Source organism: Microtus pennsylvanicus, chromosome 18 (genome assembly GCF_037038515.1).
Source record: "Microtus pennsylvanicus isolate mMicPen1 chromosome 18, mMicPen1.hap1, whole genome shotgun sequence".
Classification (NCBI taxonomy): Eukaryota; Metazoa; Chordata; class Mammalia; order Rodentia; family Cricetidae; genus Microtus; species Microtus pennsylvanicus.
In genome coordinates, this window is record NC_134596.1 from 26,836,228 (window position 1) to 26,862,607 (window position 26,380).

At 46.1% G+C, this 26,380-nt stretch overlaps 1 protein-coding gene across 5 annotated transcripts in view; it reads right to left on the reverse strand.

Annotated features, from left to right (window-relative positions):
* The window catches only part of Ntrk3 (neurotrophic receptor tyrosine kinase 3), a 355,416-nt gene that overhangs the window by 256,361 nt on the left and 72,675 nt on the right, over positions 1 to 26,380 (reverse strand). For all 5 annotated transcript variants that reach the window (XM_075952946.1, XM_075952948.1, XM_075952951.1 and 2 more), the window contains exon 4: positions 7,645 to 7,713. In XM_075952946.1, the coding sequence (XP_075809061.1) occupies positions 7,645 to 7,713 (69 nt within the window). The remainder of the gene's footprint in view (positions 1 to 7,644; positions 7,714 to 26,380) is intronic.

Below are 26,380 nucleotides of genomic sequence, written 5' to 3' on the forward strand. Positions count from 1 at the left end.
GAAAAATGGAGAGGAAGCTGTAATTGCAAATCTGTAGCAGAGTCAATACCAGAGGAGAAGGATGGGAGGGACAATGAACACTCAAACAAGGAATCATATCATTTTACATCTACCTAAAATAAGTGATGTATATGAAGTGAAGTGATGTCACCTGTGCTGACAATACTGCCTACAAAAGCTACAGATTGTGTGGCAAAAACTCCAGTAACAGGCATGAGAAATTCCATTAAAATTGTTGGTCAGGGAATCCTAAAATAATATAGACTCTTACTGTTGCCCTTGGTTGCCCCTCAGAGGTTGAAGTTAAGCCCCTTCTGTGCCAGAAGCAGAGGAGAAAGCACAAGTAGACAAGGGAAGATGGAAGGAGCCCAGCGGGAACGAAAGTCAGGGCAGGGAAGGGAGAGACCAAGGTCCTGGAGAAGGGAAGGGAAGGGTCAGTCAGGAAGCCTTGGAAGACCCGAACACGGAGCTATGTCAGATGCCTATGTAGCTGAGAGATGAGACAGAAGAGAGAAAACTGTAAAAGAGGAATAGATGAGAGTGTAGTGTGGGTGTGTAAACACAGGTCAGCTGGGGAAGGACGTCTTGTGCAATCACGAGGATCTCTGTCTGGGCCCTAGGTCCCTGTGAAAAGGTCAGGCACAGTGGCAAGCACTCAGCATCCTAGCACTGGGGTGGCTAAACCAGAACCTTTGGAGCTTAGGTTAGTGATTAATGCATCCCAGACAAATGAGAGACCCTAGCCCACACACAAATCAAGGTGAATTACCCGACCTCTGGGCAACACATTCATGTTCAATTCATGTGTGCTTACATCCACACGCATGCACACACGAAGAGAATGAAGTGCAAGAGCATTTGTACTATTCTTGTCATTGCGTCCTACACAGATGACTTTGTTTGACCTTCACAAGGGCGCAGGGTAGGGAAGGCTGGAACATCTAATGACATCCTTAGGAAAGCAGATAATCAAGACCAGGGTTGATTCTATGTAAAAGAGGGAAGCCTCGGAATGGAATGGTCTGCGCTCCCCTTGCAGAGACGGGCGGAGAGGCCTGGTAACCCCATAGAATGGCACTGAGAATTCAGATGTTTCCAGATGTGCAAACTGAAGCCGGTCAGCCTGGGTTTCTCCAGCTGCTCGCTTGACAAGATGCAGCCATTCATTATTAAATGGATATAAAACTACAAATTATTTGCCTGCGTTGAAAAGGCTAGAGTAGTGGGGAGCTTTCGCAGTGTCGCCTCAAGCCACATAGAGCATAACACAGTCCATTCTCTTGTTGGATTCCTTGTGTGGGCACAAACTAGCATCTCAGAGGCCCAAAAGGCAGATCATGCCAAAGTGTCCTGAGGCTAGCAGCAGAGACAGCTGAGCTGTCTGGGATGTGCTACAGATGTTGTCAGACGCCGGCTCAGTAACAGCTCATGTCCTTCCATGCTTTCGGTCCCAGGCTTTGCTTATACAGTCTGGTCCAGCAGAAGGGATGTACCTGAAGAGCTAGTGTCTTACTGTTCTCCAGGGTCTGCTAGGAACTTCATAGCAACCAGGCGGGTGGGGGAGGTCCTCCTCCTCTTAAAAAGGCACACCTAACAAAATGCTTTGAAGTTCCAAAGTTCCAAACAGCAGCATCCTGCATGTCCCATGGATCCAATCCACAATCACCTTTATGTCCAGACAAAAATATGTTGGCCAAACACAGAAACACGAAAGTCCTAGTTCTGAGCTGGACGTTGTAGTTCTCTCATGTAATCAGTGCTCAACAGAAGAGTCTCAACCATAGCTGCAGGGGCAGACTAGCCACGCTTAGAGTCCTGCTCTGTTCCCCATCAATAATGCAAGAGGCCCCATGAATAATACAGCAGCAACTGCTTCAGGGCACAGTTTACTGCTGCCCAGTCCTGGCCTCAAGATGGCCCAGGGCCTAATCTCAGGGCCCTGGGGAGTTCCCACAGATTAACTAAGCCCCGTTCAGATACAGCCTCCCCCCTCCCAAAAAAAAGCCACCACTTTGCAAGATCAGCCAAAGTCATGACTCTGTGTTCAGAAAACATTGATTGCCCTCCAGTCATCATTCAGGGGTTTTCCTTCTCCCCTCCATACCCTCAGCACTGCCAGGTACAATCCAGGGGGCCAGGCTGGGCAAAAGAGGGGAAAGATTCATGTGAGCAGAGGCAAGACCACTGCTACCAGACAAAGGGCACAGACTATTCCTCCTCACGATAATAGAATGTGCTAATATTCCATAAATAAAAGATGTAAGTTGAGATAACTCAGTTATCCTGAGCAATGGGTTGAACTGTGCCTTCCAAAGAACTATGTCCAAGTCCCAACCCCAGGACTCGTGAATATGACCTTCTTTGTTGACAGAATCAAGGTAAGATAAGGGGTTGAGATCATTCTTATTTGGGGTCGGCCCTGAACCCACCCACAAGAACTGGGATCTTTAGAGAGGATGTGAAGGAGGCTAAAGAAAAAGGAGACATGGATATCAGCCATGGGGAAGATGGCAGGGGTTATAAGGAAGGCTTCCACAAGTTCAAAAGCACAAGGAGCAGCTGGCATCTGGCAATGTCAAGAAGGCTTAATCCCCAGAGTCTCAGAAGGTAGAGGGCCTCTGATAATACCGACTCAGACCGCTGCTCTCAGAACGATGAGCAAAAACATTTCTGTTGTTTTGAAGTGGCCAGGTTTGCAGGGACTTTAGAAGGCCTCTATCAGAAATGGGACTGCCAGAGAATCCTCCCCCGAAGACTCAACTTTAAAGTCTGTAAGATGGAGATGAGTGTGTTCCTTCTCGTTTCTCTACATTAGTGCTAATACGAGACTCCACGCTTTATGGATTAAAAGGGAGTCATAAAGAAGCCAGAAATGACCACAGCAGCAATAGCACTAGTGATGGAACGGCTTGGTGTCTTGTCTGACAGCTTTCAAAGTCATCACAACCAAGACTGGGAGGAAGGACAGTGCCAGGAGCAGCCCAGCCTCCTTCCACACTGAGTTAGTATTTACCAAGTCGATTAAATCTGCAAATTATAACAGAGGTAATTATCACTTTGCTTTAAGAAAATGAAATATTCCAATCTATTTCAATCGTGTCTGTTCCATGCCTGCGGGGTATTAAGAGAAGTCTGCTCATTGTGTATTCACGATCCTCAGAGTCTTTCTGGAGGGTTCTATGGTGTGGGCTGATATACCTCTGGTGCCTCTTGCCATCACTTAAGGTGCACCATGGGATTCAAAATTCAAGCAACTTTTCTTCCTAACTCATCCTTTATCTCTAAGACAGTCTCTCAGAATCTTGCTGATTTTAGGACAGACAGTTCTAATTTCAGGAGAAAAAAAAAATAGTAGCATCTTGCCTTAACCAGAAACTCCTGAGTACAGTACAATGCCAAGCCAGACTCTGTCAAATCTACCAAAGCTCAGAAGATACTCTCAGCTTGCTCAGTAGGAAGGGCACTTCCTAAGCTGGAGGGAGACTGAGTCAGGCGCTTGCCAAAAGTCCTCCCTCCAATCTCACGAAATTAAAAGTACAAGAAGGGTCTTGGCACACAGTAAGAGCTCTGAGGTGATTTCAGCTTTCCTATGGCTCCAATCAGGGGAGACAGCCATCTTGGCTCCTGGAAGGACATGCTAAACATTCAGATTATGGCACTAAGTTGGGAGCTGAAAGAGAATGAATTTTGGAAACAGTGCTTTCAGGTGGTGGTCATCCTAAAAATAATAACATTAGTCTCCAAATTACCATTTCACCATCTATGTGATCCTGGTCTAATTATTTGACTTGGCTCAGCCTTGAATTCCTTATTTGCAAAACAGGTTATAATAGCAACTCCCTTGTAGGATAGCTTCAAGGATGAGCCAGAAGCCTGTATATATTAATTATTCAATGAGTGTCTTTCTTCTTCTTTCCTGATGGAACGCTACACATACTTAGCCCTTCTAACGAGGGGCTCAACTATGTCCACCACAGCATCAACTGTTACATCACAGATTGTGCCATAGCAGAGAGGTTGGTTGGGGCATGGCAAAGACCCTCCAAAGGGCCTTCATGGAAGAAGGAGATGTGCCAAAAAATGGCTAACTATCCCGTTTACCCTGTCTGTTTCTGCAGACACTCACTGGAAATCTCACTCGCCTGGCTTGTGACTCTCCTGGCTATCACTGCGCATTGAGTCCCTCTCCTGCAAGGCCAAATCTCCTCCCGACAACACCGGACATATCCCCGAACCCCATCCCACAGGCTCCATTAAGCAGACCCTGGCAGTCTAGATGGCTCATGGGCAGATGGTGCCATGTGGACTAATCAAGGAGTCAGACAAGAAAATCCTACCCCCTCTTCCATTTGCCAGGAAAAGGATTGTTTGGATTTTTAATCATAGCCACAGCTGAGAGCCAATGCACAGCCCCCTCCAGCCCAAAGATAAATTTTCCACTCTCAGCATTCAATTCTTCCTCAAACACTAGACCCCTACCAGCGTGATTGCTCCTTAGAGAGGAGCTTCTTCAGCCGCCAATATGACTTTTTCTGATTTAAGATGATGACAGAAACAAAATGCTGTTTGGGTATGGTGGCATTCCACACTGCCTCACTCTGCAAGGAATGTCTTCATTCCTCCATAAGTTTTATCCAGTTCACCAGTGTATTGATCCCAGGCAAAGAAGAATGCAGAATCCCATGATCCTCTGGGAGAAACGTGACATTTCCTTTAAACATATATCCACAGAACAACAGTTTCTAAATCTCCGTGAAGCAGGGCGGCAGGGCGGCACACCACTGATTTCATAACCCGTGATTTCTTAGAAAGAACACTGGACATTTTCTCGATGATTCAGCCTCTAGCAGACCCTGACATCTTTTGGGGGGATACTGTCTCTGGACTCCGCTAGGTTGAGGGGCAGAGATTCTAGGAGAACTAGATGCAAAAAGGCAGACTTTCTACCCCCAATCAGTTTGAGGTCATTATGCTTTGTTGTGATTTTAATAAGGTGTCCCTCAAAGTCTCAGGCATTTAAAAATTTGGTTCCCAATTGGTGGCTGTCTGAGAAGAGTTAGAAGGAATGGCCTTGCAGAAGGAGGTGTGTCACTGGGGTAGGGTGAGGTTTCCAAAGCCCACAATCATCCCAGTGTATTCTCTTGGCTTTCTGTTGTTCCTCTAGTGTCATGACTGACTGCCAGCTGTAATGCTCCACTCCATTTTGGTGATGGACTCCTATCCCTCAGAAGCGATAAGACCCAGATATTCCTTTTATGAGCTACATGGCTCATAGTGCTTTATCTCAGAAAACTAACTAGTACCTACTTCATCTTCATGTTTATTTTGACTGGATTCAGAATCACCTAAGAGTCATGCTCTGGATCTGTCTATGAAGGAGTTCATAGATTGAGTTAACTGAGGAGATAAGACATGCCTGAAAATGTGTACGGCACCATTACACGGGTTGGGGTCCTGGGCTGAGTAAAAGGGAAACAGTTAAGTGGGGCATAGCGTTCATCTCTCTCTGCTTCCTCACCACACACCTGCCGCCATGACTTCCTCACCATGGCAGACTTCATCCTGTGCAGGTGTAAGCTAACACAGACCCTTCTTCCCTTTTGTGTAACTTGTCAGTCTCACTTCCACCCACTGGTCTGGAAAAGCAAAGCTATAATTTATTGCACAATAGAAGATATGTAATGATACAGCAATAAAAATGTAACTGATGCAGAGAGACACCTAGCAAAGACTCGTAGCCACATGCCTTTTGTAGGATATATTAACTGGCTGAAAAAACAGTGGAGGACAGTTAAGCGCAGTGGTCCAGGCTTTGAGTCTACACGCTACTGCTCATCTCATGGGTGGCCTAAAATAAGAGTCTTCCCTTGCTGAGTAACCCAGTGTCCGCCAATGTGGTGTGGTAGTGAGAATGTCTACGTTACAAAATTGTCCTAAGGATGAAATCAAATAGCAAATAATTCAATAGATTGCTGTCACAGTGCCTGGCACAAAGGAAGAGTTAGGAAATCAGTAATAGTAATCATTGCTATGGCCATGCCAACTTACCCCTAAGGTCCTCCATGAAGTTACATCTAATTCAGGGTAGGAATGAGTAGAATACAAGGATGATATCTCTGACATTAGAGATCAGAGACAAAGTTTGTTAGGGAGAATGCTTGATAAATACGAATTTGTTTACCTTTCTTTAGCTATTAAAAGAGCCTACTGGTGCCCATCTAGATCTCAACTGAATGGGACTAAGAACTCTGGCTACAAGGTCTACTGCTGCCTGTTCCAGAATATCAGAGTCAGAGCCTAGCAGGGAGGGACACAACTCTAAAAGGGAAAGCAGTATATGGTAATAGTGTCCATTGTTTCTGGACTAGGTCTCACTGTGCAGCCCAGACTGACTAGCCTGTAACTCATGTAGCTCGGCTAAACCACAACTGTTGATCCTTCTGCTTTTACCTTCCAGGTACTGAGACTACCGGGAATCCCAGTTAGCAATACCTTCAAAATGAGCATCTTTCTCTATCCATTTCTGAGATGGTTCAGGAAAGGATCATGCGAACAGTCAGGCCACAAGACCAAGAATAACATGCAAAGCTGTCAAGGGTAATGAGTCTGATCTGAAAAATCAAGGTTATAACTTATCCATGAACATAGGTCTGGCCAGGTGGAAAAAGAAGGTAAAAGGCCCATAACCAAGGCAGAGGTCCAAGGTCTTTGCTTCCTGGTAAATGCTGTGATTACAGACAGGGAATTTGGATCTGAGTCACCAAGTAAAAAGGAACACATGAGCAGTCTCTCTTAAACCCAGACTCCCTAACTCCATCCATGCCTCAGTTCCTTTTCAATTTCCTTGATTTATTCCCTCCTCAGAATACGCTGTCCTTCATGCACTAAGAGGACCCTGATGACTCACACAGCAGCATGAGTTATTTTCTCCTGTCTCCAGCAGTGGTCATCCAGCCAACATCTGTTTGCACAAAATGGCTGGCTGGGGTAAGAGTGCACTGATCAACCTTGGAATGTAGCAAAGCTGAGCAGTCCACACACAGATAAAATAAATATATGCCCTCCTCCACGCTCACAATGCTCAGACACCAAGCCAAATGAGTTGATATGAGCTCATGAGCACTGTAAGGGCCATACAGTCTGAAGCTGGAAGGCCATGCTCAAGCATCAATTATGCAAGTCCTTAGCAGTGCAACTGTAGCTGATTCTTGAGTGGGTTCCTAGGACTTAGAGTCCACAAAACGCAGAAAATTATAGCTACCTTCCCTAACTCTTATTATGCTAAATCTAAGATCATATAAACAAAAGCATGCCTGACAAAGTTACAAAGTTATGTATAGCAAATAATATTTATTAGAAATTTATTGATATCTTTATTATGGGTATTAAAATTGCCACTGCTAATTGCCTGTACATCACAAAACCAAAGGCTGATAAAAGATGAGCTTCTGCCTTTTGAAACAGAGTGTGCTTCGAAAGTCAAGTCCACGGATGGGGGTGGATCACTGTCACTGAACATGGTATGCTCAGTGCTACCCAACCCAAACAGCCCAGCCACCAGGCACTCCAATGCCTGACACTCCTCCCCACCCGACCATTACCAGCACTCCGCCACCTGGACAGAGCCTCCAATTCTGAACTTACAATTCCCGAAGACTCAGCGTCTGGAAGAGCTGCCAGGAGAGCGTGGTGAGCCGGTTACTTGACAAGTTTCTGCAAAAATAGACAAATAAAGGGGAAGTTAAAGGACAGAGCCAGCAACAGGAATGCCCTCCGTGGAGGACTCAGTCAACAGGAATGCCCTCCGTGGAGGACTCAGTCAACAGGAATGCCCTCCGTGGAGGACTCAGTCACCTGGAGGCAGGCGTTGGTGCACCTCTTTTTCTTCACCCAGTTTTGCAAAGGATAAGCCTGCTAAGAGTTGAGACCGTTGGGCAGCTGTGAAGGGGATGCTGAAGCCTTTCTCCAGAGTAAGGTTTCACACATCCAAGAAACAATATGGTTCTCTTTGCTTACTCACGCTGCCCTCTAATAAAACCTCAGGGAGCCTGTTGGAAGCAGCCTTCTCTAAACAATAGTCCTGGAGGTAACCAAGCCCGCAGGATCCTTTACATCCACACAGGCAGGGAATCTTCAGGTTCCTTGAAACTTCTTACCCATCCCTCCCCAAGAACACATGCCCATTCCGGAGATCAAGACATCAGCCTTTTGTTCACACATCTCTTCTCCTAATGGCTATTTAATTGTTCTCATTAGGATGGACAGGGGAAGGGAGCAGCCATTAGTCTTCTGAATAAAAGAGGCAACACGCCCACAGTTATTACTTTGCCCGGCTCAACAAACAACTTTGGACGTGATAACAGCCCTTAAAGGCAGTAGTTAGGCACTGCAAGAAATGAAGTAGCAACCCAGGAACAATGTACTCATTGGCTGATGGGAATGGATGGTATTGCGGGTTCCATTTAGATAACTATCCATCCATACACAAACATGTGTATATTTGAATCTATTAAGCACACAGGTAGCAATGCAAACACATACTCTTGTTTACACACACACACACAGAGAGAGAGAGAGAGAGAGAGAGAGAGAGAGAGAGAGAGAGAGAGAGAGAGAGACGTCCATGTGCACTTATATTTAGGTGACTTCTGCAGCAAGTAGAAGAGTCAGATATAGGCTATGCTGAGGTCTGGGTGGTAAACCATTGACAAAAAAGATGGAACCTTATCTTCAAATTACAAATGAATAAATGAATGAACATAACGAATAGTATAAGCAAAATGACAAGAGTAATTGGGAGTTGGCTACTTCACTTGGGTGCTTGAATAGTTAACTAGAGACCTTGGAACAGAAAGAATGATAATGAGCTGAGAAACAGTTATAGAGATGGACTGGGGATAAGCAGGAGAAGGACTCCTGCCATATTTGCAGACCTTGGGGGGAGACAACAGAAAGCAATGGGGGAAAGAGCACTTAGTGGGGATGTATCATAAACTAAACATCGCTTTTCAAAATGGAAGACCAAGACTGGAAGTTGACAAGCTAGTTAGGAGACCTTACCTAGCTTCCACACACACACACACACACACACACACACACACACACACACACACAAAGAAAGAAAAAGAAAAAAGAAAAAAAAGAGAAGAAATTTAAAAAAAAAGAGGAGAGATGGGTTGAAGGCAAGTTCTTGGGGTAACACCATCAGAACCTGCAGCTAGCTCTGGGGAAAGAGGAGAGCAAACTGAGTGGTTGAAATTTGAAATGGCCTCCACAGATATGTGTGTTTTGAATGTTTTTTCCCTAGCTGGTGGTACTAGTTTGAGAAGTCATTAAAACTAGAGGTAGATCACCAGGGCTACGTCCTTAGTAATGTATTACCTCTGACCCCTTCTTGTAGTACTGTCTGCCTCCTGTCTATTAAGAAGTGAACAGCCTTCCACACACCACAATGTGATGCTTTAGGACATGAGACCGAGAGAACATGGACTCTCTGAAACCATCAGCCAAAATATTCTTACCTAAGTTCTTATGTCAAGCCTTTTATCACATAACCAAGAAAGTCATTAATATATTGTTGATGTAAGATGAAGAAGCCTACTACTAAAAGATCACATTTGGGCAGTTGGGCCAAAATGATCCTCTTGGATCAGATAACAGGAAAGGCAAGAGAAGGTAATAGCAGATGGATATAACAAATTCATATGCTATATGAATTTTTGAAAACATCGCTATAAACCCATCATTTACACAAGTAATATCTACCTATTAGTAAAAGTTAATGTATTAACAGAAGAGCTCCCCACTTCTTAGTTAGATAACTAGAAAGTGAAACCAAATAGTGTATTGGAGAGATGTGTTTGTACTGAGACCTACAGAATTGAGGATGTGTTCAATATGAAACAAGAACAGATACTCAAACCTAAGAACAGGAAGAAATAGGACATCCCATTTTTCCTTAGATGCAGCTTATCTGTGATAATATTACTGGATCCTACACAGTCCTAAACCAGCTAACTTTCTAAGACAGTTTATGATGGTGTTGGTAAAGCAGCCCATCTCTAAGGGTGCAGGGGACAGCTGTAGAAAGGAAAGAGACCACACACAGATATCTCACAAGTCTGCTGCTTTATTCTCTTCCTTGTGTTTATTGCTGTCTCTGTCCAAAGGCCTTGAACCCACAAAGAGCTCTCTGGGATGACCCCATACGCCCAGCTTTCCCACACCTCCTTGCGGGGTTGACATTTCTGGTGTGATATCCCACGTTCAGTAAGAACCATCTTGAGCCATTCATTGAGTTATGCTTCACAAAGCCCCTATGACTTATTCCTACAAACATCTCCCATTACCCATGCACCTGTGAGAAGAACTGGGGTTACACAAGAACTGTATCAAGATCATTTCAGGTAACCCCCAGGCCAAGCTCCCCAAAGCAAAGGCTCCTGCTCAGAGAAACAGAACAACAATGGGTATAGCAAATTCCCACAGTCACTGGCCAAACATAACCAGTAGCCTTCAAGCTCAGAAGTTGATATCAAAGGCCATGGGCCTCAGTACCAGTCTGCTAGCCTCTGAGTCTTGATTGCCGTTAGCCTGTGTGATGTTGCAGCCAATATGAGTGCTTGGATCAGCCAGGCAGAAGCCTTTTTACTGTCTCTGTTTTTCCCGCTTGTTGTCTCTCATCAACAGCATTCTTTGGAGTAACACTTGAACAATGGGGGCCGAGGAGAAAGTTCCATCAGGGAAATGCTTGCCTGAGATGGTGCCCCAGAACACAAGTAAAAGGCTAGGTATGGCAGAACAAACTTGTAACACAAGCACTGGGGAGGTAGAAATAGATGGATTCTTGGAGGCTGCCAGCCAGCTAGCCACTTCTAATCACAGAATTCCAGATTCCAATAAGAGATTGTATCCTCCCTCCAAAAAGAGTGCATATGGTTCCTAAGACAAGAGACCCAAGACTGCCAGCTAGCTAGCTGCTTCTAATCACAGAATTCCAGATTCCAATAAAAGAGATTGTATCCCCCACTCTAAAGAGAGTGCATATGGTTCCTAAGACAAGAGACCCAAGACTGGCCTCTGGCATTCATCTATATGTGTATATATGTACACACACACACACACACACACACACACAAATGCACACACGCACACACACAAAACAATTCCTAAACTTCAAAATCACGAGAGAATCCTGGCAGACATCTGGAATGATTCCCAGCCTGCACCTTTAGTTCCCTAGTTTTCTTCAGTATTCCACTGAACAAAACCTACGCTTCAAAAATCTGAGCCCTGGCAGCCTGCGGGGACCTCGTGCTCACTGAGCCCGGAGAAGCATGCCTCTGATAAAGCGCACCTCTGGTGAGAGAGGCTTCTGTTAGGAACAAGACATCCTAGAGGCAGAACTGGCCCAGGTACGCCGGGCAGCCTGGCTCCTTTCCGAGAAAGGAAGAGGCAGAGAGCCTTCCAGGAGTTCTGGGGAGCCCCAGGCAGAAAACAGGCTGCCAGCCACGTCCTCTTACAAAGGTCATGCTTCGCTACAACAGGCAGAAATGTCAAGAGAAAATTGGATTCTGAAAGAAAGAAAATCATAGGCACTCTGGGCAAATAAAGAATAAGGAATAGCATTATTCCCTCCTTATTACAAGGGAAAGGCAGCTGGGGGCCTGGGACACCTAGTAAGGAGGAGTGAGTTTTTGTTCTTCCACAGGGGTGCAGCTTCATCTCCAGCCCACCCAACCCCTCCTTCACACACAGAGCCCTACCTGGAGGAGAAAGATTCTTCAGATTTCTCAAGCACATTATGAAGTGGCCACTGTAGTAGGCATTCACTCTGTTCACATACATACATATATTTATATATACATATATGTGTATATATACTCGTATATATAAGTATATATATAAGTATGTGGACAGAGTGAATGTGTGTGTGTGTGTGTGTGTACTCACATACATTTCCAGATACAAGGCCATTGCTTCAGAAGTCCAAGGACTGTGCAGTGTGCAACCTGTGTGACTGTACCCAGTGTACTGCCCTCGACACATAGAGAAGTACCCAGGTCAAACACTCCACAAACACAAACAGGGTGTACCACCAGCACTCCTGTCCTGTTGGACATTTATACATTCCCGTGAAACAGGAGAGTTGGGGAAAGTGAGGTCTGGGGTTTTGACGGGCATTAGCATCCACATGGGCAGAACTCCCTGTTCCAGTTTTCCTTCCTGCTGACCCCTCACCTGGATCCATCTGTCAGCAGTTATTGACGGTCCGGTTATGCTGCTCATCAGACAAGAGTTTAATTAAGAGTCACCCTGCCTCGGAGCTCCACGCAGCCTCCTCCTGGTGCCTCCTCCCTAACAGATCCATTGTCACCTGCCTTTGACTTTTGCTTGGGTCAATGGCCAGTATCCAAGTCATCTGACCATCAAATTAGTTTGGTGAGTGAGATTTTACGAGATGAGGCATCGCTTTCCCGAGTCCAATCTCTCTCTCTCTCTCTCTCTCTCTCTCTCTCTCTCTCTCTCTCTCTCTCTCTCTCATCGGAGACTTCCAAACAAAGCCATTAATTTTGTCCTGCACGACTGTCTCCCTCCCATCCAGACTCTGGGGTCCAGAGGTAATAAACAGAAATGATAGGAGCTTTGAAAGCAAAGTGGTAGACACACATATGGCCACACTCCGGGCCCAGTGGATGCATTAACTAAGCAGGAAACGGTGATCCTCTGAGGCAATCTGCCACTCTGTCAGATAGACAGGTCCCCTGATAAAGCAGCCTATGGGGTTACTAAGAGCAGCGCCCATCTTTAGTTATCAGGAGTGGAGCCCTCTATCTCCCTCTAGCCTAAGTCAGTTACGCCATGGAAGGGTCAGTAAGATGGACCCGGCTGCAGGAAGAATCCGAGCAGAGGAGCCCTTCTGTGGCCCTCAATACTTGGGCACTGAGACTTGAAAGGGAGACAGTAAGGGCCATCGACAGAGATCCTGAAGACAGAGGCCGGTAGACTTCCTGCACCAAGAGCGGAACTAACTTTTAGAAGCAGTGCTTCTACTGGCAGAAGCAGACTCAGTATGTCTTGCTATTCCTTCGTGTCAAGGATAGCTGAGGAACCCACCTGACTTCTCTGTGCTATTACACCATCCTGCTCCACTCACATGCCACTCAACCACACATAGCCTGACATACTCACATCAGCATCACAGACCTCTCTGTCAGCTGCCTCCCGTGCCGACTCTTAGATGACTGCCGCACCTCTGCATCACCTCAACCCCTCTAGCTTATATTTGGACTTCTATGATCATGGGCCGAAATGGCACCTACCCCACACAGTTCCATGTTGGAACCCTAAGGATGTTAATATTCTTGGAGATTGGGGCATATAAACAGGTGATTAAGATGACAAGGGATCACTAGAGCTGGTCGTAATTCAACTTGACTGATGTCTTTATAAGAAGAGGTGAAGTGGACATAGACACACTCAGAGGCAAGACCATGTAAAGATACAGAGGGATCATAGCCACCAAGAAACTAGAAATAGAGGCCTCAAAAGAAATCAAACCTGCCAAGACCCTTAATCTTGGCCCCTGAGCCTACAGAACAGAAGAGATAAATGTCCATTGTTGAAGCCACTTGAGCTATAATGTTGTGTCGTTGTAGCCTAGACAATGAATGCACCTGTCTTCAGCCCTGTCGTTTGCCCTGAGGCCCTGACAACCAATTTGAATGCCCCACTATAGCCTGGCAAGGACTCCAAGCCATGGTTTTCTGTCATCCTGCACCCTTCTCTATATGCATGGTCACACCGAGGAACCAGTCTCCAAGATAAGCTCCAGCTGCTAATATCCAATCTTCTATTGGTTCATTTGTTAGCCCCCTAGGTACCCCCCCAGCCTCCCCCTGCAAAAGATTAGTGAGATAGAAAACACGGGGAACCGGAACGATGTTCAGCTCTCATCCCAAAGACAAATTCCACTGGCGCTGGATTTTCCTGGAGGATTCGTTCTGCAGCTACCGAAGGGCATTTTCCCCTGTGCATCACGTGTTTTCTGTGCGTGCACTCAGCGCTGCTACCCAGAAACCCCTCCCAATCCCACGGCTCCTAGGCTGCAGCTTGCCAGTTGGAAACATCACAAGGCAAACCTCAGTTATTTCTTGCAGAGAGGCAGCTTTGGAAAGGGGCATCTCTCCCTTCCTTACGATCTATCACCTTCTCCACTCTCTGTCTGCCCTTTCCTCTCAGTTTTTTTTTTTTTCACCACATGAAAGAGAGCTACTTGGTCTTCGGCTCAATCCATGTGAGTGTCTATAATAAAATACCATAGGCTAGGGACCAGGAGATGGCTCAGTCAATAAAGAGGTTGCTGTGTAAGCATGGGGACCTGAGCTCGGTCCCCAGAATCACGTAAAAAAGCTGGGCCTAGAAAGACGCACTTTAATACTAGCACTGGGGAAGAAGACCCAAGTGGATCCCTGGAACTCACTGGCCAGCAGGGCCAATGTAAAATCTGTTTCAAAGAAAAGCACGGTGGATGGCTTCTGAGATTGTCCTCTAGCTTCTACATGCATGTATGCATGCACACATACACACATGTGAACCATACATACATACCATACCCACACACAAACCATAGACTAGGGGCTTACAAACAAAAGAAATCTATCTGTCATAGTACTGTGCATTCTTGGGATATGGAGGAACCATGCGCAAGCAGATGAGGGGCGGCCTGTGGTGGCTGCGTCATCAAAGGCTCTTCTAACCTCCCGTGCTGTACAGGATGAAGAGTCTCAGTTAGGCTTCCTTTATGGGGGCATTCGTCTCATTCCTGGGGGTGTCCCTCTTAAAACCATCATGCTGGAGATGATGGGCTCAACAAAGAACACCAACATTTAGAACACAGCATCCACCTCCCTGACACACCACACTGGATTGCCTTTAAAATTTCTGAAAGCACGGGAGCAATAAGGAGAATCCCCTACTGCAGCATCAAACCATATATAGTGTTTCCTGAGAAGAAGAAAAAAAAATCATGGAAGAAAGATGGGGTTGATGGTCTACTGACCACATGCTCAAGAACCAGGAGTTCCCACCCCATGGTCTTGACTCTGTGACTTTTATGTGCTGAGAGTGGGTGGGGGTGTCTTGTCACCAGGATCTAATGGCAGCACTGAGGGAACCCCATAATCCATCCCTTTAAAATTCAGAGCTCTAACAAGAAAACAGGTGCTGGGGCCCAAGCTTTCTCTTGAAGGCCAAGAGACATTTTTCTCCATTGCTGATATATTTGCTTTTCCCTCAATTAAATTGTTGTAAAAAGGGGTGGGGGTTAAAGTCATCTGAGCCATTTTTATTCGGCTAAATTACACTGGCTGGCTCGTTTAATGAACTTTAATGAAGCCAAAATGCTTTCTCTAATCAAATCTCAAGTGACGTGCCTGGAGTCTTGACCTTACATCAGGAGACTGGAGGCAGCTTTCTCAAAAATGCCCTCTGCTGGACTAGGTCAGGGTTGCCAAGGGTGGGTTCCTGGGAATCTAAGTTTGTAACATATTCAATACTATTATGCGAAAGTGGGATCATACTACTTGACAAAACATTCCTCTACAGAAAATCAAAATGGCTATTTACTATGGAACTTCTCAGGGTCTTAACCAGGAACTGGCTTACTTGGTCTCTCAAACTTACTGGACCACAGACCCCTCTCTACAGCATACCCACCAAAAAAAAAGAAAGAAAAAAAAACAGACATAAAACCCTCCCTCTTTACATACTTAGAGATGGCAGTCCTAGACTGAGACTCAGCAAGCCCCAGCCAGGAGGCTGGTGGTCTATTTTTGCAGTTTTATGGGAAAGCAGCCATTCCTGCTTGCCTCTGTGTTGCCTATGGCCATATTCTAAGCAGGATAATAGCCTTCCAAAGATACCCACATGCAGAATCTGGGATACACACTGTTCACTTCCAAACAAAGGGGGCGGAGTGGGGGGCGGTGAAGGTAACACTGGGAAATTACCCTACATTGCTTTGTTGCTCAAATGAAACCACAGTAGCCTTTTAAAAGCATACACAAGACCTGGGCCAGCTCAAGTCACACAAATTCCAGACTAGAGACAGGAAGAAGCAATCACTGAGTTCCAGCCCTAGGGGACCATTGGTAACTGGTAGCTGCTAGGGAAGGGGCATTAGTTTTGTTAAAGGGTGGAAGGCATTTCAGTGGATGACCACACACCTAAGAATATCTACCCAGTGCTATTGGACTGAATGAGTTTTGAAAAGAAGAGCACGACGTTGGGGGGTATGGAAGGAGGGTTGTATCTGGGAGGAGTCTGGAGAGGTGATGAATGTGATCAAAATACAATGTCTAAAAATCTCAGAGAATTAATAAAAATATCTATTTTAGTGGAGGCAGAAAGCAGAGAATGTAGCCAAGGTCGCAAGGCACAGGAGGATAAGATGAAAGATGCACCATGAGTCAAGGCATGTATGTGGCCATTAGAAACTGCAAACATCAAGAAACAGATTCTCCCAAGGGTGTCCAGGAGGGAGCATGGTCCTATTAACACATTAATTCTAGACTAGGGAGACCCACTGCAGACTTCTAAATCACAGAAGGGTAAGACACTCTATTTACATTGCCTTACATCACCAGCTCTTTTCACTTGTTATAGCAGCAATGGATAACTGATACAGGTTACATGCACCTTAGCACAGAGGAGTCAAATAGATGCAACAAAAGCCAGTAAGTCCAAAATGCTAGGTGGTCCTTTCCAGGAAAATCATAACAACTTCTATTCTGGGCTGGAATTTTTCCTTTGCTATCTTTCTTTCATTCCCTTCCTCAAGCATTCCTTATCACAGGCTATTTAGCATTGGTCATTTCCATTTGAGACATGGTCTCTCTGGCCATGTCTCTCTGGACAAGTAGGGTAGGCTGCCTGTCCAAAAATTCCAACAGATCCTCCTGCCTTGGCCTCCTCTCCAGCACTGGGATTACAACCGTGAATGACCTGTCTGATTTTATTGAGGTTCTGAGAATTGATATTAGATTCTTGTACTTACAAGGCAGGCACTTTAGTAACTGAGCTATCTCTCCAGCTCTTGGTTGATTGGTGGTTGGTTGGTTGGTTGGTTGGTTGGTTGGTTGGTTGGTTAGTTAGAGTCAAGTGTCTCACTATATATGTGTACTGGCCTTGAACCCTCAGTCTTCCTGACTTAGGCTCTCAAGTACTGATATGAAAGGTATACGCTACCACATTAATCTAGACTGGCACTTTTCAACAGAAAATAAACACAAGACCCATATGCCATTAGAAATTTCCTATTAATGGGATTTTAAATGGCAGAAAGAATTATGAACATATTGAAAACATCATGAATTCAACCTGTAATCAGCATCGAAAACCACCACCGAGATATATTTTCATTCTTAGGCTGTTATGTTTGTGTAGTAAGTCTTTGAAATCCGTGTGTATTTGACATTCAAAGCACACCACAATTTGCACTGGCCACCCTTCAAATGCTCAGCAGCCACAGATGTCCAAGGCAGAACTCTACACCATCTGTGAAACTCAGTTGTTGACTGAAGTCCTCGGTGAAGAGAAGCTGTCAACAGCTGGAAAAGTGTAATTATAAGCTCACAAAGTCAAGCCGGGACAACACTGTCCCCAAATCCAGCTGTCAAGAAGTCTGTGTTATGGAAAGGAAAGCCCTCCTATTGTCTCACAGCCCCACAGGCTGGAGAAGCTCAAGGCAGGAAGCAGGGGACCAGGACTTGCACCTGCTGAGTAATGTGGGGTAGGACCCTGGCTGCATACCCAGGAGATTCGCTGGGAACAAAAAGTTGGACTCTTCCAGAAGGCTTGGCCTTCTTGGTTAAGTGTGAAGTCTACCTTGTAATTCAAGCATGTCTATGAGAGAACCCCAACCTCCTGTTCCTCCTCATGATCCGTCTCCTGCCACCCTTTGTCCCCACATCATATCTAGCCCTGAAAACTCACCATGCACAGACCGGTACCTCCATGCTCTCTGTTCCTGACAGCACCCTGGCCTTCTCCAGCACACAGCTGCACCTTGTGTTTCCTGCACCCTTCACACCTTCACTCCTCATTCTCCAGGCCAGTGTCCACGGTCTTCCCTCAAGACAGCTTGTGGTTGCCATTCCGACATCCTCTCTGCCTCCTCTTTCCCCCGACTGGATTCTGAACGAGCATTGTCCACTGCCCACATCTCAGACTGTCAGCTTTGAATGCCAGCTGTGTGTATACTGCCACCCCCATCACGCTGCTTGCATTGGAAGCAGAGAACCATTTCTCTTCATCGTACACCCTTTATAGCACCAGGACCCAGGAAGTCTTCAATAGATGCACAGCAAATTTAACTGAAGTCTCTCAATATTCATTTGAAGAGACAGACTTCCCAAGGGTACTGGAGGGAAGGAAGATCTTCCCTCTTGGCAGCCATGGTGTAAGAACAAAGAGGACACAGCAAGGAGACAGCCAAGGAACAACGGCAATCCCAGCTGCAGCAGATGTGGCTCCTGCTTCTTTCCATGTCCCTCTCTCACCTACATACTGGTCTTAAGACCTCAACCTCAGTCTCCACCGCTGGCAATTTTTACAATAGCTCAAACTCTCCTGGAGGGTGAGGAGGAGCCCTTGCCCTCCCATTGATGCACACACACTCACACACACACGTACACATACACAGGAGTATAGCACATAAACACGCTGCACATATTCAAATATCACGTATATGTACCACGTCACAAACACAAATAGAGCTACTTTCACAAGCAGGTTTGAATTCACATGGATTTGCACACTCACTCACTATCTCAGTCTGGCCCCCACAAAACATAGAAGAATATATGGATTCATCTGAGGATGAAGGAGCTCTTCCTCTTGACCCTTCTCTGCCTCTGGCAACCTTCCATTCCAAGTCACCTGCCTAACATCAGCCTGGCCAGAATATCAAGGGGACAGCACAGCAGGACCAGGGCTGAGCCCACTGGCCAGGATGTTCTCTTGGGGTAAGAATCCTTTCCTGTGTCAGCACAGCCTCAGGGTGGAGGGGTACACTCAGAAGACCAGGACTCAGCCTGGGAGAATCTATTTTCCCTATGACTGGACACCCTGGTGCTGGAGCCTGGACACAAGAGAAGGAAATGAAGAGCCTAGTAGTTAAGATGTCCCAAGATAATCCAGCAAACGGGAACTAAAGTGAGGGTCAGGAAGTGCCACATCTGATACCCACACCAAGGCTGTTGAGGCGTCCATCAGGACAGTTGAAAAGTCCTCTGCTCTCGAGTCCTCCTCTCTCAGCTGGGTTCAGTGTGTAATGGAACAGGGTAGGTCGAGCACCTACGGTCTTTGGCCCTACAAGGAATCGTGTACGCTAGTCCTTGCTCTGTAGTTAACATTACCTAGAACCTTGACTAATTTATGGACTCTCTTGATCTCTTAGTACCTCAGTTTGCTCCCCCATAAATGGGGGTGGTAACAGCAGGCCTGTCCCCATAGGAATTCTGAGATGTGACTGGGGTATGGGAAACAGGCAGCTGTCACAAGGCCTATCCTATGTTCCTTCTTTCATGGCCTGTCTTTCCCCTTAATTAGAAGACCCATCTCTAGTCATCAGGCCCAAGGCCGATAAACAAATAACAAGGCCCAGGCCATGGTCCTTTGCATTCCCACAACACTTAATATAATAAAACACATAAGTTCACAAAATAATACAGAAAGCACTTTGATAAGGCAGCAGCAGGTAGACTGCCCACTTCTCCAGGAGGTGCCTGGGAGCATTTCTATACCATAGATCCTTCATCCTGTGGACAGAGTCTGGACGCCCCTAGCCTGCTTCCCTTGCTTGTGCAAAGCAGAGAAGGGATGTTCCATACAGTCCTTCCTCCTCATACTGTCTACCTCACACCAGACAGAGTGTCCCTGAAGCTATTCTGGGGAATTCGGCTCCTTCGGAATTTCTTTTCAAATTACCAAAAGCTAATTGACCGAAAGCACGTGGACTCTCTAGAACCCAGGAGAGGCACTGCAGGAGGGAGAGGGGAGGCACTGGACTCAGGCTGTCAGCCAGGGCCACCCACGTGGCGCATGAGCTGGGCAGTCATGGCCATGGCCCTAAAGGAGCTCCGCGTGATAGATGACGTGCGTTCATTTTCTTTCTTTCTTTTTTTTTTTTTTTTTTAACTCAAAAGCTGTCGTGACCAGAACAAAACAAAGATGCAATATAATACGGTCTGCAGAGCCTGATCATCAAGAAACCCTACACAGCCAAAGAGTGGACTCTCTCTGGGAGTCAGGGGTTGGGGAATGAAGGGAGTCAGGGTCCTGTGGGCCACGCCCCAGGCTGGGAGGAGCTGCCTGCAAGAGAAAACTTGCCCTTGGAAATCTGAGCTCTGGGAAGGACTGCCTGCGACCAACCTGGCTGCATCATGCTGCACTTCAAGTGGAGAAGCTATTCCTTTAAGGGGGGCAAGCAATCTCCCCTCTTTCTAGCAACCACCTTTGAGTTTAATGGAAAATATACGACTGTCTTAAAAACATTAAAATTGTGAGAACAAAGCTGCCTTGGGCTTCTGTCTTAGGGTCTGATTCTCCAGCATTGAAGACAAGTTCTCCTTCAAGAGGAGCCCTGGAGAACACAGGATGAGGGGGTGTAGGTTCAGAGAAATCCCTAGAAGGTTTCTCTCACTGAGGCTAACAGAAGCACCCAGAGGCTAGTAAAAACTGCAGCACCCTCAGGGAGTTCTGAATGGGTAGGATGGGAGGAGGAAATTTGCATTTCTAAGAGGTTCCTGGAGTGTTGTTGATGTCCCCCATCTTAGAAGCACCCCAAGAGAACCAATGATCTGGTGATTTCTTTTTCCCAGGATGAGTGGACTAGGACTCCAATCAAATCCACACCCTCAAAAGCTGGTAGTTCAAACACACTAGGTTGCTGGAGAATATGCCCATGGGGACATGTGTCCAGATATAAAGAGACACCTGTTGGGAGCCAAAAAACTTCCTGTGCAGGCTCCTAGGAGCAAACGCCATCATTAATAACTGGGAAGGCGGTTGGCATGCCCTGTCTGAAAGTTGGAGGGGGATACCCAATTGGATGGAGCCCCGAGTCAGCTGGGGAAAAGGCTGCCACTGCACTGAGAACTAACAAAATGAGCAAGTAAAAGCCTTGCTGTCCAGAGGATTTGCAGACAGGACCTGCTTGCTCCCTGTTTGCATGTGCACAAGTGCAGACAGACAGACAGAGAGACAGACACACACAGAGACCAACAGACAGACACACATACATACAGGAAGAGGCAATTCATTTCCACAGAGGTTTTGTTTTTGTTTTGATTTTTGGTTTTGGTTTTGGTGCTCCAAATTCAATCTCTGAGTTTTCCAGAATCTGGAGACCTTTATGAAAGCTTGTGGAGGCTCCCCCCCAAAAAAAAGATGCTTTTGTGAACTCCATGCATTGGGAACCTAAAAGATAAAAGCAGGGGTTATAAACTAGAGAGCATGAGAGGGGCCATCAGACATCAGAGAAGGCGTAGAGGAGGAAAGAAAGGATGGGAGTCACTGATTGATCCCAGTGAGCAACTGCAAAAGCGGGCATGATACCCCAGCTGTCTGGCTTCAGAGGTGGTGGTCTTGCTTCCTCCTAGTAGCAGAAGGAGGAGGCGCTGTGCTACTGAACTTCCTGTGTCTGCTCTTCACCTGACCCTCAGGTGTTACCACCTCCAGGATAAGATCACACTGTTCCTATCCAGCAAGCACAGATATCTGTTTCAGCTCTGTGGTATACATAGCGTTTTGGAGACAGCAGGAAAAAAAAAGCCCAATAAAGAAAAAGGCCTGCTGCCATGTCTTGTCAAATGCAGAGCCCAGAACTGGGATTGTAAATAAGATCTGTCCAAGTCCCCTAGTATTCAGGAGGAAACACCAGCATTGTATAAACATGGAAATAAGGCTCTTGGTGGACCCCATTCCTGCTCGGTTTCTACCTCTATGATGCTTGGACAGCTCCATTGGCCATGCTAAGTCTCTGAACTGGATGGAGGGAGTATCTCTACCATATTAGCAAGTGAGCATCCAATAAAGCAGTGCGTGCGGGCACCCCACATAGTCCTTGTCATCTGACAGGCACTCTCGGGTAAGGCACCATTACCAGTAAGGATGAACAAAGGGGAAAATCTGATGTGATAACACCTCATAAGACAGCTGTGAATGAAGAGGAAGCAGCCAGGAGAGAGAGCGGGAAGAAGGAGGGGGACCCACGCTCTACCTTACAAATCCTTGGAAGAAACAGGCACATGGAGGGAGTCATCGTCACAGGGGCAAGCAAACAAGAAAACTCGCACCACGCAAACTCACTCAGCAGACGCGGCTAAATGGTTTCCAATTAATTAACTGATTACATGATAGAACAGAAGGGGATTCGAAAGAGCGCTGTTGACCTTTAAGAATAATTAATATCATCAGGATAGCAAACTCATCCAAGGAAAATAATGAGGAACATTTTCATATTGCATCCGAAAGCCCGGGATAGTGAGGCAGATGGGCTTTATCTAAACAAAGCCCAGCTTCCTCTTAGGGCTTCCTCTCTCCTTTCTCTCATTACTCATCTCCCACGTCCGGGAAGACCCTGGAGATCTGTGTTCTTGCTACCCCTATACGTGATTCTTCTGTTAGCCTAGGCAGAGAGGTTAGCCAAGGATACTAGGCACTGTGTCACTGAATGGTGGAAGGAACACCGAAAACATCACAGCCAACCTCTTCTTGGTTCTTGGTGTCTGAAAACTTCTTTCTCCTCCCATGCCGCTGCCAGAATCAACACCTCAAATGCAAAGCCCTATGCTTGCAGCAGAGCCCCCTACTCCAAGCTTTCACCTCACACTGTCATCTTCCAAAGCAGCTCTGATGGATGACATGATATTACATCTGATAGCAACCAGTCTCTGTGCGCTGGGCTCAAGCATCCATCCATTCTGATCACTACTCTACTCTTTGTGTTCTGGAAAGGCGGTATGGAGGGGATCATGGCTTGACACTCTAGCTCCTCCCAGAATGCCTGCCGAGTTCTTGATCCTCTTCTGTGGCTTCCTGATGCAGCAGCCTTCCTCTGGGAAGTCTTTCCTGGCCAGCACCTCTGAGATTACTAGTTTCCCCACCTACACCTCCCTGAGCACTTTATGCATCCCTGTAAGTCAGCACTTGTCACACAAGAAAGTATCTAGCTTCCATTAGAGACAGAGAACCCTCAGAGTCTAAAGACAGATCTTTTCTCTACCTACATGGATACCTAATGCCTATCAGTGCACCCGGAACACGGGTCTTCCATAAATGTCTGTTGAGTGGGGTCAAGCATACATAAAAGTGATATAAAATTTAAAAAGTAAATATATCAGGGATAACTCCAGGCACAGTAGTGGATGCCTGTCAGCCCTGCACTCGGGAGCTGGAGGCAGGGTATTCACAAACTCCAGGTCAGTTTAGGCTACACAGTGAGTTCCAGGCTAATCTGAAATACACTGCAAGACCCAGGCTCAAAATGGAAAAATAAAGAGAGATTAAGACCTTGATTGTTCTCTACGTAGCCCCAAGGACACAAGAGTAATGAATCCAGTTAAGTACCGATGACAGCAGACCACATATCCTGATTTGCCCAAACAGCTCAGTTCACAGCTGCTGTCCCAGAATCCCACTGTGTTAGCTTCCTTTCCGCTACCCATGTCCTGCTCTGGATTTCATACTGCAAGATCGTCCCGTTTATGGAGCGCCTACTCCGTGCCACACACTCTGTTAAATGCCGGCTTCCTATCTATGAACAAGGCAGGAACGTGGATTCTCTAGACCAGGAAGCTTCAGTATCAGCCTGCTTTCTCTCCACTATTCAACACATTCTCATTCGGTGGCTGCTCCAGGTTAGGAAATGCCAGTCATGGGTGTACAGGGTGAATGAGCCATGGTTCCCTGCAATAATCTGTTCGTTCACCGTGCTTCTAAAACGACCCACAGAAGGAACAATTTTTAGACAATTATTGTCCAAAACAAACAAGAATTTCCACTTTCTCCATGGTCTCCACACTTTGTTGGCCCTGTGGTTTGACAACCTGGCCGCAGCAGCACCCATAGATATTGGCATCTTTGCCCTGAAATGATTATATTTGAATCATTAGACTAGAAAAGCCACAGAGCATTCTCAAGAAGGGCCCACAGCAAATACAAGAGGCCCTGGAAAACTATTGCCAGGATAGGATAACTCCATAGAATCCCAGCTCCACCCTGACCTCATCCCCATACCCCAGATTCCCATGGGCCTTTAGCAGAGCTCTATCTGAGCTTATTCCCCCAGCTACTGCAGAGTTCGAGACCTGACAGCGGTCCTTCCTCCTAAGTCCACATGGATCAATGTTCACTAGAGCTCCCTTCCCTTCACTGTCTCCGGAGGGTGAGGAGCACTGGCCTCCTCCTTCAACCTCCCTCACTGTAAGGAACAGCCATGGCCTCTCTTCTAAGCTGCAGCTGAGGGGAAGGACCTGCTGCCCTCCCCACCAGCCCTGCCTAGTCCCTGTCTCGCTCCTAGCGTCAGCTGATAGCCCCTTTTTTTCTCCTTTAATTATACTTCTCTGCTCTCTCTGCTAGTGGCCTCATGACTCAAGGCTTTAATTTATTCACCAAACAATGTCATTACACCACTGTTTTCTGTAATTTATACCAAGCATAGGCTTTTGGCCTCTGTTGCCCAATTCTACAAAAATGTTTGGGAAAAGCAATGTCCTTTTTTTTTTCCTGAAGCCGGCTCCAGGGAGACTTGCAAAGGAGAAACAAGATAACACACTTCCATTTTCTGCTGAACATTTGAACATAGTACCCACCCCTACCCCTACTTAGTTACATTACCAAAGAGCTGCTGTTTCACTTTAGGCTGAGAAATGAATAGAGACCGAGTTTGGGAGGAGCTTTTTTTTCTGTTTTTGCCTTTTAGACAGGGTCTCACAGTATCTCAGACTGACTTTAAACTTACTATGTAGCCAACAACACTATGGTACTTCTGATCCTCTACCCCCACCTTTCCAGTGCTGAGATTACAGGCGTGCACCACCACGCCAGCTTTCTGTGGTACTGGGAATTCAACCCAAGACTAAGCAAGCACTGTGTCATCTGAGCTGCATCCCCAGCTCCACCCTGCTTTTTGGTTGTTTGGTTTGGTTTGGGTTTGGGGGTTGTTGTTAATGTTGTTGTTGTTGTTTGGTTATTGTTATTATTGTTGTTGAAAGAGTGTCCAAAAGGGAACTCTAGTCTGATCTTGTGCATGTGATTCTCCTGCCTCTGCCTTAAATTCTGGGATTAAAGATGTGTTGACACCACACTCAGCTCTGGACGTAAGGCACTTTGAACTGAACTTAGAGGAATGAGGAAGGAGAGAGAACGGAACACAGGATTTCATGGGCTGGCCATTGCAGTGTGACCATAAACACCGAGATTTATGTGGACTAGAATTCTGGCATGACATTCTTGATACAGAGGAGAGGGACAGCCATATGCTGACCATGATTGCTGCTGAGGCAAAGTGTGTACTCGGGCATGGTGGGATCTTCACTGATGAAGAAAGCAAATTGGGATAATTCTTCTTCCTGCTCCTCGGTGGCTGACCTCGGCTTCAATTAAAACCCTGAACTTTGTACCGGAGTGAAAACAATTAATTAACTTGCTAATCATTTCCCTGCTAGGAGGACTTTCCTATATTAGTAACAATAATCATGTGAGCAAACTAAAGAAAATTGGGATACAGAAATCATTTTCAGAGAAATCGAAACAACGAGCGACGTTTATTGAGGTCTAGTTAGGCACTAACTACCAAGTGCTTTAAACATATTTCTTCATTGACTCTTCCTGACAACATTTTATAGCCCGTGTTATTATAATGATTGGTTCTCATCTGACAGATAAAGAATCCGTGGCTTAGAGGTGAGGTAGCTGGTTCAAGGTCACAGATCTGGTAATGTTAAAATTGGACCTGAGTCCATTGTGTTTAATTTCAAAACCTACACACCATGTACATGCCAATATGCTGTGCAGGTGTGCAGGTGTTCAGTTGTGTGTGTGCATGTGTGTGTGTGTGTTTGCATATGTCCACATGTTGGAAGATGTCTAAATTTCCAGACTGGGACTCTGTTTTGTAGCACATAGATAAAAGCCTTCCAAGAAAGAAGAAAGTTTATTACTATAGACAATGTAACTCTATAAGTTTGGCTGTGCTGCTCCCATAGTTTGGCATCTTCTGCCCTTGCCTGTGGGGAAAGCTATGCCAAGTTCACTTGCTCCATGGCCCACTTGACAGGAGGAATACAGAAGGCTCACCCTAGGAGCTTGCCCTGAA